Genomic DNA, 13,091 nt, shown 5'->3' on the forward strand with positions numbered 1-13,091 from the left:
GCAGTCCCCAAGGGCTGAGCGGCCTGGAAGGTCTTAGACCATGTCTCCTTCAGGTAGACCGCGGCCCCTGAGCCTCATGTTTCTTTTGGGGATGGGGATGGCATCAGAGAGGATCAACTGCCCAAGCAGGTGTAGCTGTCAGTACCTGGAAGTGAACTGCACAGGGCAGCAGTTGCAGGAGTTCCCTGTGGCCATCCCGCTGGACACCAGGCAGCTGATTCTGGCGGCAAACAATGTCTCGTACCTGCCGGCAGTGGAATTGAGCTTCTTGGCTGATTTGGTCTATCTGGACTGCAGGAAGAATCTCTTGGGGGATGACCTGGATTTCACTTTCATTGGTGTGGCCAAGCTTGTCTATCTGGACCTCAGCTTCAACAACCTCACACAGGTCACCTTCAGCACCTTCTCACACCTCCAAAGCCTGGTGGTGCTGAAGATCTCAGACAATCCCAACCTTATGGCCATCAAGAAGGATGCTTTTGCCAACAACACCTGGCTGAGGCACCTGGATGTGAGCCGGACGGGCTTAAAGTTCCTGGACACCAGCACTGTCCGGGACCTGCCCAACCTGAGGTTTCTGGGGCTCAGTGACAACCTGTGGCACTGCAACTGTTCCTTTTTGGACTTCATGACCTGGATGACAGAGAGCAACGTTCATTTTCCAGGTGAGGGCTGTGTGAGCAGGACCTCTCTCCTCCCTACTCCTGCAGACCTGTGTGGAACGGAGAGGGCCCTCTGTTCTCTTTCCCAAAACTTCAGCTCACGGGGCTGTGCCATTGCATGTCAACTGTGGGTCCCATCTGCTGGTGTTGCACAAAACACGGATCGAAGCAGCTGGGTTACACGCACTCCACCCACAGAGAGTCACGCTTGCTCACATCCTCAGGACAGTCAGGGAAGTGTAGCCTGTAGCTAGGACATTGCTGCTGCTCTAAAACACCTGGCTCCAGCGTCAGGAGGTGTCCCTGTGCCCATGAATCACAGCACCCCGTGGCTGCAGGGCCAAGAACGAGAAGCCCAAAGCAGCTCTTGGGAGATCAGCACTGGGAAGGCTCCTGCTCTGAATTTCCTGCCTTGTCTCCATCTGCTCTGATCTTTCGGTGCTGCTGCAGTACTAGTGTGTCCGTAACGATGAGTTAACCCCCTCTCTCTGGAAATGCTCTCCTGCCTCTGCTCTGACCTGCTCAGGGCAGCCTCTCCAGCCCTGGGCTCTCCACCGTTTCACCAGTGTCCCCTTCACCTCGAACACGTCCCGCTAGCCTCTTCCTCTACAACGTGCCTGGCAGGCAGACATCATTCGTGCAACCTCTACAGCAGTTCTGCTCAATGCTGAAAACAAAGCCGGGTTGAAAGCCAGTCAGCTCCTCTTCTGCTCTGATCTCTCACTGATGAGGTCTCTGGGAAAAGTTGGGTAGTGTAGAAGCCAGCAAGAGTTTAGCTGCTGACTTCTGTGGGGCTGTGATCGCACCTCGCTCCCTGCCGACCCGTTTCCATACATAAATAGTGTACACAATGCCCTTTGCCTTAAGAGCACAGCAGCTGTTATGCTAGGACAGATAAAAATTACAAATCCTGCAACCTCCAGCTGTCACAGTGCTCCTAGCCCTCAGAGCGGGTACATTGGACTGATCCTCTGTGTCAGACTGTGACCCAATGCAGGGAAGTCAGAGAAGGACGTTTTGCTCTTCCCATGGGAGCTCTGGTTTGGGTCCCAGCTGACATTTGATGGTCAGAGTGAAACAGAACACAAGTTGCGCTCAGAAAAGCATCTGTATCCTTGTGGCTGGGAAGCTCCATATGTTCCCACTCTTCCTCCAGCACCCCAGAGCAAATTGGCTCACTTTTATTTTAAGTTTTCCAACATAAGAAATGCAATGCAGGTGAGCACTGAGTCCCACGGGCTGCAGCAGCACAGCGCAGCTTGCTTCTGAATAAAAGCCATTTCTTGAAAACAGGGTCTCCAAGACTTCTTTCCTTACATCATCTGGGATCCCAAAATCATCTGTTTCCCATCATATTGAGAGATTCTGCAACTGGGCCATGGACACCGAGTGTTCATGAGGCAGGATAATCACCAGTTCCCTTTCCCAGAAAAACTGGTCCCAAGGGCAAAGCTTTGTTCTGCAGCTGCAGCACATGAACTTGATTTTCCAAACTGAAAAGGATCACAGCACAACACATACTCATGAAGAAAGCTTGGTTTTCAGTAATGCAGGACACAATGGTGAGAGAGAGCTGCGAAAGAGGAATTGTTTGAGAAAGTCTGTCCATCAAATAAGAAAGGGGCACAAAAGAGCCCCCGGGGGAGAAAAGGGAAGGGCAAATGGAAGCTGGTGTTAGGACAGAACCAAATTAAGGACATCTCTGTGTCTTATTAGATGTCCTAAGCTCCCTATAGACAGTAAGGTTTTTTATTTTCCTCACACAGGTTACAGGCAGTTATAGAACAGTGTAAAAAAGTACTGTTCTTAGCAATAAGATTGGAGATAACACACTGAACCCTGGAACAGGAGAATAAAGCTCACTGCAGGCAATTTGAAAGGGTAGGAGCAGGGAAGGCAGTAGCAGCAAAGACTGGAGGTATGAGTATGGATCCCTGTGCCATGCTCTGGAAAATGGGAAAGCCAAAGAAACCAGGGAGTCCGCGGAGGCTGCTCCACTTCCCTGCTGTGTCGGGCTTTGCTGCGTCCTGGGAAGATGCTGTGGGCGAGTCCGCAGGAGGCCGTGTGCCTCCCAGTTCTGCTGTGAGGGCTGGGCAAAGCTCTCGTGCTGCTGGTAAGCGTACACGGGCTGGACAACCTGTATGACAAACGCCCGCCTGCCTTCAGGCAGGAAAGGCAGCTCCCTCTTCCTTGGGATTAGGTGGCCCTAAACTGAGCGTTATGACAGGACAGGAGCTGACAGCTCCAGCGCAAAGGGGTGTTGGGACAGAGCCCTGAAATCTGCTGCAAGCAGATCCCCATCCTGGCCTTTAAAAAGCTGCTGCTGCTTCACAGAACACTTTTACACCAGTGTTTTGCGCTCAGCTGGATCTGTGCAGGCTCGGTGCTGGCATGAAGTTGCCCAAATCTAGATGGATTTGGGTAATAGAGAGATAAAAGCTCTCCAGTTATATTCAGGACAATGAGAGATACCAGCATGATACAGCTGTATTGCTCAGTAATATATGATATAATGTAATGCAATATAATATCAATCCCCTGTAGCTTCTTCCTCTCCACTGCTGCCTTTCCCTCAGGCCTGTCCATCCAGCGCATCAAGCAGCGACCAGCCCGTGTCTGGTGCAGTAACTGTGTCTGGGGAGTTCACAACCTGCAGGGGAAGGAGAGAGCTGCGGCTGGGGGCACGCTGTGCTTCTACAGACACCGAGAGGAGACTGTGCTTTTACCACACCCGGCCTTTGCTAACTTCAGAGGGGAACGCCAGCGTATGTTTTATTGTCGCGTATATTACAATATGACAGGGCACAGTCGTTATTTCAGTGGAACTGAATCCTTGATGAGTTTCTTCTTCCTCTCTCAGAGCAGGTGAGGCTATGCCCCACTGCAAACCCCTCTAGTTGTCAAACTTCACTCCCTGCGCGCAAGCCTCATTATTGCAGCATAATTTAGGCTATGTCACTTCAGAAGGTGTTTGCGAATAAAAATAAACAAACACGAGTGCTGTTATGTTAAAATAAAAGTGCTCAATCAGCAGAGATGAACAGTGCAGGTACAGCAGTTTGCCGCAGTGGCATAATCTGACAGGCAACATTTTCCTGTGGAGGCAACACCACAGAAATCATTCTGGCAACCTGGGAACTGTGGTTCGGCAAGGGTTTGCCTCTGTGATTTTACCTAAGCCACGGAAGAAGAGGGATGTGAAGTCTGTAGACATTTTTCAGGAGTTTAGCAAACTCCTTCATCATTTTTCTAGCAGGACTCCAGTTCGTTAATCCTTCAGACACAGGCAACAGAGTCTTGCTTCTGCTTTTCCCTCCGCAGATGCTGACAACATCACCTGCTACACCCCGGAAGGCCTGCGTGCCCTGAAAATGCCTGCAGCGGAGGCACAGCTCCACTTCAACTGCCTGCCCCAGCTGTACAAGCACGACTACATCTTTCTGTGCCTCATTGGCTTCTGCATATTCTTTGCTGGCACCATGGCAGCCTGGCTGGCTGGCGTCTGTGCTGTCATCTACGAAGTCCACGCTTCAAAGGGAGAGGAGGGGGAGGAGGAGGAGGAAGACACAGTCACTTAGGATCAGCCCTACAAATCCTTCTGAACTCCCACCGTGGGAACTGAAGGCAGGCCCTTCCTGCCTGATTTCCCACATGATGCCCCACTCTAGATGCTGGTTTTTTGAAGTGTAATAAAACTGCAAGAGAAGAAAGTCTCTGTGCTCCAGTTTCACTCACTGTGCTACCTCCACTTGTCTTCTTTCTCTGGGACTCAGGGCGTTGGCAAAATATTCATTTTTGGGGGGCATGAGAGGTGTGCACAGTGCCAGGCATTTACACTCCCGCTTTACCATGAGACCACAGAAAAGCAGGCTCAGCGTGGGGCCTGTCCTGTCGCAGCGACAGGCTAGAAGAGGTACGACCCGGGATACGGGAAAGGCCCCAGCACTGTGCTGCAGCCAGGGAGTTCACCAAAGCCTTTTTGACCAGAAAGCCCAGCAGAGCTTATTGGGACCAGCCCAGATAGCTCACTGGAGCCCCTGGGAATCTGAGAACGTTCTGCTGCGGAATGGCAGGTACGTGAGCAAAGAGATTAAAACCAGGGGCCCGGGATCCCACTGGGTCTTGCTTTCTTCCCCATTACACTGTCGACAGCAAAAGACACCATCTGTCCCCCTGCAGCCGGGCCCCCTGTACCTCCACCGGTTTATGCACATTTACAAAACTGGGAAGTCCAACTCCAGTTTTGTATCACATATCCCTAAAACTGGAATTTTTTTACTGTAAAAAATATTGCTTACACACTCCAGATATTCTTGGAAAGGCTTGTGTTTCGATGCCAAAGTCCCAGGGTTGCATATACAGACCAGAATAAAGGGAGATGTAAATAAGATCCTTCATATCACTAACGCTGGTAATTGCCGCAAGAAGTATCTGCTTACGTGACCGAGTGCAGCAACTCCACGTGTGAAACACTGGCTTCTTCGCTGAGAACAGCCCTGAGGAGAAGGACTTGGGGGTACTGACAGATGAAAAGCTGGGCATCAGCCGGCAACGTGACCTCACAGCCCAGAAAGCCAACCCTATCCTGGGCTGCATCAAGAGAAGCGTGGCCAGCAGGTCGAGGGAGGCGATTCTGCCCCTCTGCTCTGGTGAGACCCCACCTGGAGTGCTGCGTCCAGCTCTGGGGTCCTCAGCACAGGAGGGACAGGGACCTGTTGGAGCGGGTCCAGAGGAGGGCCACAAAAATGATCAGAGGGCTGGAACACCTCTGCTATGAGGAAAGGCTGAGAGAGCTGGGGTTGTTCAGCCTGGAGAAGAGAAGGCTGCGGGGAGACCTTATTGCGGTTTTTCAGTACTTAAAGGGGGCCTACAAGACAGACGGGGATATACTTTTTAGCAAGGCCTGCTGTGACAGGACAAGGGGTAATGGTTTTAAACTAAAGGAGGGCAGATTTAGACTGAACGCAAGGAAAAAAATTTTCATGACGAGGGTGATGAAACACCGGAACGGGTTGCCCAGAGAGGTGGTAGATGCCCCATCCTTGGAAACACTCAAGGCCAGGCTGGATGGGGCTCTGAGCAACCTGATGTAGTTGTAGATGTCCCTGCCCATTGCAGGGGGGATGGACGAGATGGCCTTTAAAGGTCCCTTCCATCCCAAAGCATTCTATGATTCATCCGACACCAGCAGGATCTGGTGAAATAAAAGGGAAAAGCAGGAGAAGATTTCAGCAAGCATGATGTAAATTACCATACTGTCTTAGAGCCATTAAACTGCAGACTGTGAATCAACCCTTAGCGACCTTCGTGGCCTGCGGGAAGACACCGGCACGGCGAAACCCTCTGCAGAGCCACACGAATCCGTGCCAAATCCACCCCTCGGCCCAGGACCAGCGCCCACGACGCTGACCGCCACCGCTCCGCACCGCTCCGCTCCGCAGCGCTCCGCACCGCCGGCAGCGCGGGGGCGGCCGCCGCCAGGCCCCGCCTGCGGGCGGTGCCGCGGGCAGAGCCGGCCCCGGGCGCGGCCCCCTCCCGCCTCCCTCCCGCAGCCTGCAGGGCCGGGCCGGGCCGAGCCGGGCTGCTCCGCGCCGCGCCGCGCCGGAGGGTGAGTGCGGGCCGGGGATCCCCCGCGCGGCCCTCCGGGAGCGGGGGCCGGGGCCGGGGCCGCGGCGGGCGGAGCGAATGGTGGGAATGCATGCTTATGCTGATTGTCCTGATAGACAGTAAAGAAGGTATAGCAAGCGCTGTGGCCCTGCTGCCCGGCTTCCCCTTTGTCCCTCCGGGCGCAGGCTCCGGGGGAAGGCGCCTGCAGGGTGAGCAGAGGGCGGCGGGCCCTGCCCGCGCCCCAGCGTGCTCAGCTTGCTTAGAGTCGGGGCCTGCGGGGAGCTGCGCCTCTGGAGCTGAGCCCGCACGCCCGCCTGGCAGCAGACGGGACAAGGGGCTCTCCGGGCTTGAGGGAAAGTCTGAGCTTGTATCTGGTAGCCCAGTCAGAATCCGAGCATGGGTCTGCATGAGGAGACTTCATCGACTTTGCTGACTCATAATAACTCTAGCGTTAGGGCAAACTTGGTTAGAACCCTTATTCTGGGGTAAAAGCACCCCCAGAGGCTCTTCTGCTACAGCTCCCAGTCTGTGCTGTGTCATGCTCCAGAATCTCTTGGTCGTGTGGCTCCAGCCTAAAACACTGCTGCATGGAAGATAAAAATTTGGTCTTGTGCAGCGCACCAGTGCTTCTCAGCAAAGTCCTTGCAGCTGCGGACAAAGGTTGCTGAAATGCACCAGAATCCAGAAACAGCCGCAAGGCGTGCAACCCGAGAGAGGCTGAAAGTCCTGTGGACTTTGAAGTGCTTTATATGGCTCCACATTAGTAGAGCAAAGGCTCGCAGTGGAGTTTTATACCTGTAATGTAAGATTAGCAGCTTTATAATACACCTGGCTTAATGCTTTGCTGTGACTGAATCGTGCTCTTTGCTGCTAAGATAAAACCCCGCATTATAACTTACCACCGTGAAGATAAAATGTCTGGTCCTTGCTAGCAGGCTAGCTAGCACTCCACTAACCTTCTCCGCTAACCTTGTAATTTGAAGGGGGAAGTGTGACCATCAACCTGCTCTACCGGGTGGGAATGTGGTGTATTTTCAGTGTCTCCTCTGTCAGGCGTTAACCTCTATTGCATGTGGGTGTAGCTGATGTTTCTTACTTACCTGAGGTTTTGAATGTTCTTACTGATAATTGTTTACCAAACTTCATGTGGACAAACCCAGCTGTTGGCTTCAGCTTGTTCCATCAATAATAATCCCTTTGTAAATGAGAAATAAAAGCCTCTGGTCCCTGAAGATCCCTTGCGAGGGGTGCTGGCGCTGTTGCAATAGGAAGGCTGTTTGCACCGGTTCTGTGATGTGGCCCGTCTTCCCCCACACTGACAGATTGTGCTGGTGGGACAGTGCGGGAGACACCAAAACCTTGCTACATCGTGGAGGCACCAGATGGAGATAGGCATCAGCTGGGGTTTGGTTTGGAGAGGGTATCGTCTCAGTGCTGGAGAGAGGTCTCTGCTGTGCTGCATCGTGCAGCACCGTTTGGGGTCACACAGACAGAAAACATCTGAGGTTTGGGATTGTGCAAGAGAACCAGTGCCAGGTGGTTGTGGGGAAGGGCCCTTGTGCTCACTTGCAGCCGGGGAGGGTGCCAGAGCGCTCGGGGTCGAGCACCGCCCAGCAGCGCAGGCTGCAGGTCCGGCAGATGGGGAGCAGGAAAGAGGGAGAAGCATGCAACACAGCCTTGCTGCGGGGCAGCGCAGTGGAGGCTGCTGCATGCGCCTTCTGCTCCGTGCTTCCATCTCAGGCCTGTGTGAGGAAGCGCAGAACCATTAAATACAAACCACACAGGCCCTGGTGTCTCCTGGCTGGCAGACCAGCTCGTGCAGATGTTGGTAAATGCCAGCAGCTGCGTGTTGCTGGGGGCTGTTCACTGACTTGTGACTCTGAGAGGGTTCCTTGAAGCTGCGGGGGTGAGCATTGCTCGTCTTGCCAGTGCCGCTTTTCTGAAAAGGTTTGGTTATTATTGCAATTGTTGTGGTGGGTTTTATTGTTATTTTATGTAAGGATGACCTTAGTGATTCAAACTAACTGTTCATGTAGCCCTGCTCCTTCCAGCTCAGGGGATTTCTGAGCCAGTTCTAGTTTGTCTGTATTATAATTCCCAGTTTACCTCTCATTCCCAGAACTTGCCCAGGGTCCCCATGAGTTTATGAAAACTGCCTGCACTCACAACATCCCTCAGCAGGGAGTTCCACAGGTCTGTTTCCTCCTGCATGAAAAAACACCTCTTTTGGTTTGTTTTGAATCCGTTTCCTGACTTCACTGGTGGCCCCTAGCTCTGGCCTTGGAAGTGGCCGTGAGCAATCGGTTTCTGCCCACCTCTGCAGAGCGTCCCTGCAGGCACAGCACTGTCAGTGAGGTCGTGGGACGTAGCCAGCCACAGCCAGAGCTGATGGGACCTACTGTTAGCTGTAGTCCTGCTCTGAGCCCGAGGCTTGGACTAGGGTCCTCCAGACACCGCCTCCCACCAACACTTCAGTGATTTTAAGGCTTGCTTGTCAGGAACTGAGCAGAGAGCCCTTGGTTTGTGCTGCTTAATACCCAGCAGGCACCAAGAGGTGAAAATTTCCCAGCTCAGTGTTTCTCCCTTCCTTCAGCTGGTCCCCCTGCTAGGAGGTCTTGGGTCCATGCTCAGGAACTCTTACACACACGTCAGCATGCAGTGAGCTGCCACTTCTCCAGTCACACCCCAAAATACTAATGGGCTCTCTTTTTTCTGACAGCACCAAGATGGCTGTTCTCTCAAAGGAGTACGGCTATGTCATCCTGACAGGGGCTGCCAGCTTCGTCTTGGTCACGCACCTCGCGGTGAAAGTGGCCAAGGCCCGCAAGAAGTATAATGTGGAGGTGAGTGCTCAGGCTGAGGGAATGGGAAGGTCGGAGCCAGTCTGCAGGGGATGTTGCAGACAAGCTAGGAGACACCTTGCTTATTTTTGGGTGATCTGCTGACACTTCCTGCCCCACCACACGGATGCAGAAGGAATGGAGCTGCCATTCTGGCTCTCCAGACTGGAGCAGATGGCACAACAGAGCTTGGGGTTTGGCAGATCAGGCGATTGGCACCGAGCTGAGACGGCTGAAAGCACAAGGCTTTGAGCTCGGAAACACTGATGAACAAGAAACAGCACAGCCCTTTTTCCTGCAAAGGCGGCCAAGGCAGCACTGGGGGCAAAGGGATCGTGGTAGAACAAAAGTGACAGGAGGGTGTCTCAAGCTCAGAGGGAGCACGTGAGCCCTATCACAAGAAGTATTTCAAAGTGACCTTTCCTCGGCATCCATCGAGGAGCCCACGAGCCGGGCAGGGCTGTGGGCTGGGTGGGGGCAGCTGGTCCTGTCCGTGCGTCAGGGCGATGGCATGCAGAGGCTGCTGTGTCACTTGGCTCTGAGCGCAGACACTCCGCTCCTTCGCTCGGGGAAGTGGCAAGAAAGGGTGGGCGCAAGGACGGCCCCGGGCATGTGGCGCAGGCCCTGGGTGCCTGTTGGGGTGACCCCACTCCTGCTGCATGAAGTCAGGATTATAGCAAAGCTGCCCAGTGCATATGGAGCACAGAGCACTGGATTTCAGGCTGGGAGAAGCCTCTGCAGCCAAGCGACGGCTCCGGCTGGCTGCTCAGCTCTGCAGTGGTGAGGAAGGCGGTGCCCTCCCAGCCTGTTCCTGGGTGATGGGCTGCTGCCGGCTCCCCAGAAGAGACATGGGGGCATGCCCTCAGTAACACTGCTTTGCTCTCCCCTCCAGAGGGACGAGATTTAAACAGGGAGGTCACCCAGTACCTGGCTATCTTCTCTTCGAAACAGGGCCACCTCCACGGTAGTCAGGTTGCTCAGGGAGTTGAGGAAGTGGCCTGAGGCAAGCAGCAAATTTCAACAAAGCAGCTGTGGGCCATGGGGCAGAAGACGGGGTCTAACTTGCCAATTCAAGTCAGTCTTGCAAGCACCCATGCAGCTCAGGGCTCCCTGGCACTGGAGGGCGCGCTCCTCGCTGCTGGAGAACAGGCTCCCGAGCCCAGGCTGTGCTTGCTCACGTTTTGCTGCTGGTTTATTTTTTTGGCAGTATCCAACCATGTACAGCACAGACCCTGAACACGGGCGTATATTCAACTGCATCCAGCGTGCACACCAGAACACGTGAGTACCACGTATGAATGCAGACCTTGAAAATACACGGGGCTGTGGATCAGGGCCTACAGCTGGAGACTCGCTGCTGCCGAGTGCTTGGGTTCAGGCTCAGTGCCTGAGGAAAACACGCGGCCAGGTGATGCTTCATAGTAAGGCTGTGCTGCCTCCTTACCATGCCTTAAGCCATGAGATGGGGCTGTGAAGCAGCCTCCTCTTCCCCAGTGCCTGGCTCTTTGCCTCCATGGGTGGATCTTAAGACACTGGAAGTCTCGTTTCCAGAAGAGCCTCTCTAGGGGCTGCTGATCTGTGGTATTGCCCAAATCTCCCTGGGGAGAGGCTAACGTGGGCCACGGCTACAACAGCACATCAGAGGGGTGCCGAGAGGAACAACTCCTCCTGGGTTAGGTGGTGGCTAAGTACTATTTAGCAGTGGCTTAGGGCACAAAACGGAAAGAGTGGGTGGGTGGCCTTGCAGAGAGGCACAGATAGGGGGGGAAGTCCCTAAAAGTCTGTGGACACTCAGATTCCCTCTTTCCTCCATCTGTGGCCACAGCATCACGCACAGCTCTCCTGAGCATGGAGATTCGTAACAGTCAGGCCCAACAGAGACCTTGGCAGGGGATGCTCGCAGCTTCTGCGTTTCTGGTTTCCTCTTTGTAAGCAACTTGAGCACAAATGCAACCTCCTCACTTTTATTTTCAGATTGGAAGTTTACCCTGCCTTCCTGTTCTTCTTAGGCACCGGTGGAGTCTACCACCCGGTAAGTGACACTACAGTGCAGGTCTGCATGACTGAACTCTGCTCTTGCTCCCTGACTTGGGGAGGGTGGGGAGGGCAATAGGCCAAACTAGCCCCTCTGGAGGCCAGCTAGCCCCTCTGGAGACAGCAGGCTGCTTCATTAGCCGTATCACACTTCACAGCTGTGCCCCTTCTGAAAATGTAGCGATAGAAGGTCTTGTGCAGGGGAATCACAAGTATTTAATAAACTCATTACTGCTGCTTCAGCTTTAGACCCCTTTCCTTCCCCTAAGGCTGCCTTGTTGGACAAACCAAAGCATTTGTAGCCTCCAGTCCGAGTGGGAAGGGTCCCTCCAACCCTGCCTGGTTCTTCCAAGCCCCACAGGGTCCTGCTGGGCTTACAGTAGCACTACTCAGCAGCTGGTTGCGTGGAGGACAGGAACCCTCTCTCCCCCTTCTAAGCACACTTTCTTTATCTGATAAGAATAGATGGGGAACATGGCGATCTTCCCACTCACTTCCACCACCCAAGGAGGTGCATGAAGGATCAAAAAAAGCCTGGATTATTTCTAACTGAAAGATGTAGACAGCTCATGAGGAGGCAGCCATGTGGGAGAGGCCAAAACTAGTAGCTCTTTGCCACCAACAGACAAATCGGGTCGTTCTTGAATATTCCTTTTTAGAGAGGGAAGGAAGCAGCATAGGTGAATCTGGCAATCTGGAGCCCTATTGCAGCAAGCTCTACATTAAGAGGCAAGGTGGAAGTTTGTAACACCTGCTGCTGAAATCCTGTACACCTGCTGGAGGCAGTGGACTGGGGCCTGGGGCAACAGCTGCCTCCAAGATCCTGGCACATGGTCTAGCTCGCTAATTGGACAGCGGTGAAATGAGATTCAGCACCTGCTGCCTGTATGACTTAACCATTTCTTGCTTGGGAAGAGCTGTGCTGCAAAACAGCAAGGCTCTGCAGCACATCACATGCTACCTCCCCATTGGCATCATGAAAGTGACTCCTCCCATACAAAGCTCACCCTAGCACGCTGCATCAGTCACCCACCTCCACCGGGCTGACTCCCAGTAGTTCTAGCTGGGTCAGGACCCACGCTGGAGTTGGCGGTTGCTTCTCTGAAGCAGGGCTGCTGTAACAGCTAAGCACTTGGAAGCGGCAAGTCTCCAAAACCCTTAATGCTTCTGCTTTCTCTCTAGCGGGTTGCCACAGGACTTGGCATCACCTGGATCCTTGGGAGAATCCTCTATGCCTACGGCTACTACACAGGAGGTAGGTCTTTACCCTGCAGCACAGAAGGTGCTTGGAAACTCAGGTCTTCTACAGTGGCCTCAGGGCTCTTTCCTCCAGCTCACGTCAAGGAGGCAGCATAAAGCTTCCAGTCAGGGTGTGGAGAAAAGGGTGCAGGTCCACGGGCTGTTAACTGCAGCATGCTTTTCCTACTGATGGGAAGAGCACTAATCTAATAATAGCACAGACTGAGGGTAGGTACCTGGCCTGAGCTGGTGCCTGCTGTTTTGCCTTGAGATTGATCTCTAGTTCCTGCTCCCTCTAATTTTCAGGATGGGCTAGTCTTTCAGTGATGGGCTGTTGAGCTGACAAAACGTCTTTTTTTTCCAGATCCAAAAAACCGGAGGAGAGGGGCCATTGGTTCAGCTGCACTCATTGGGCTGGTGGGCACAGGCGTGTATTCAGCTTGCCAGCACCTCGGCTGGATCTGCCAGGACTAACTGACCATCGTGATGGCTGCCTGGGAAACTGAAGGGATTTTTGTTTTGTTTTCTTTTAGAACATTTCATTTCCTGCCTTTTTTTCCTTTTCTCCTCATTCAATAAAATGAAGTTGTCAATTCTGTTATTTTCATTCTAAAGTTATAGAGGGTTTTCTTAAGATGTTTTGCAGAATGCTAGAACAACTCTGGTTTTGTAAGGACTCCAGAAATCTGCCTGTCAGGCAGAGACGTCC

The 13,091-nt window shown here is 53.3% G+C and overlaps 2 protein-coding genes across 2 annotated transcripts; both read left to right on the forward strand.

Annotated features, from left to right (window-relative positions):
- Positions 1-40: 40 nt before the first annotated feature.
- LRRC52 (leucine rich repeat containing 52) lies at positions 41-4,240 on the forward strand (the record flags this gene model as incomplete). Its single annotated transcript, XM_082311841.1, has 2 exons — positions 41-665; positions 3,984-4,240. The coding sequence occupies 2 exons, from the start codon at positions 41-43 to the stop codon at positions 4,238-4,240; spliced, it is 882 nt and encodes a 293-aa protein (XP_082167967.1).
- A 1,929-nt stretch (positions 4,241-6,169) lies between these two features.
- MGST3 (microsomal glutathione S-transferase 3) lies at positions 6,170-12,975 on the forward strand. Its single transcript, XM_082311842.1, has 6 exons — positions 6,170-6,270; positions 8,989-9,112; positions 10,317-10,390; positions 11,084-11,141; positions 12,326-12,398; positions 12,747-12,975. The coding sequence occupies exons 2-6, from the start codon at positions 8,996-8,998 to the stop codon at positions 12,854-12,856; spliced, it is 432 nt and encodes a 143-aa protein (XP_082167968.1). The 5' UTR covers positions 6,170-6,270; positions 8,989-8,995; the 3' UTR covers positions 12,857-12,975.
- Positions 12,976-13,091: the final 116 nt, after the last annotated feature.

This window comes from Platalea leucorodia (genome assembly GCF_965183815.1).
Source record: "Platalea leucorodia genome assembly, chromosome: 5".
Taxonomy (NCBI): domain Eukaryota; kingdom Metazoa; phylum Chordata; class Aves; order Pelecaniformes; family Threskiornithidae; genus Platalea; species Platalea leucorodia.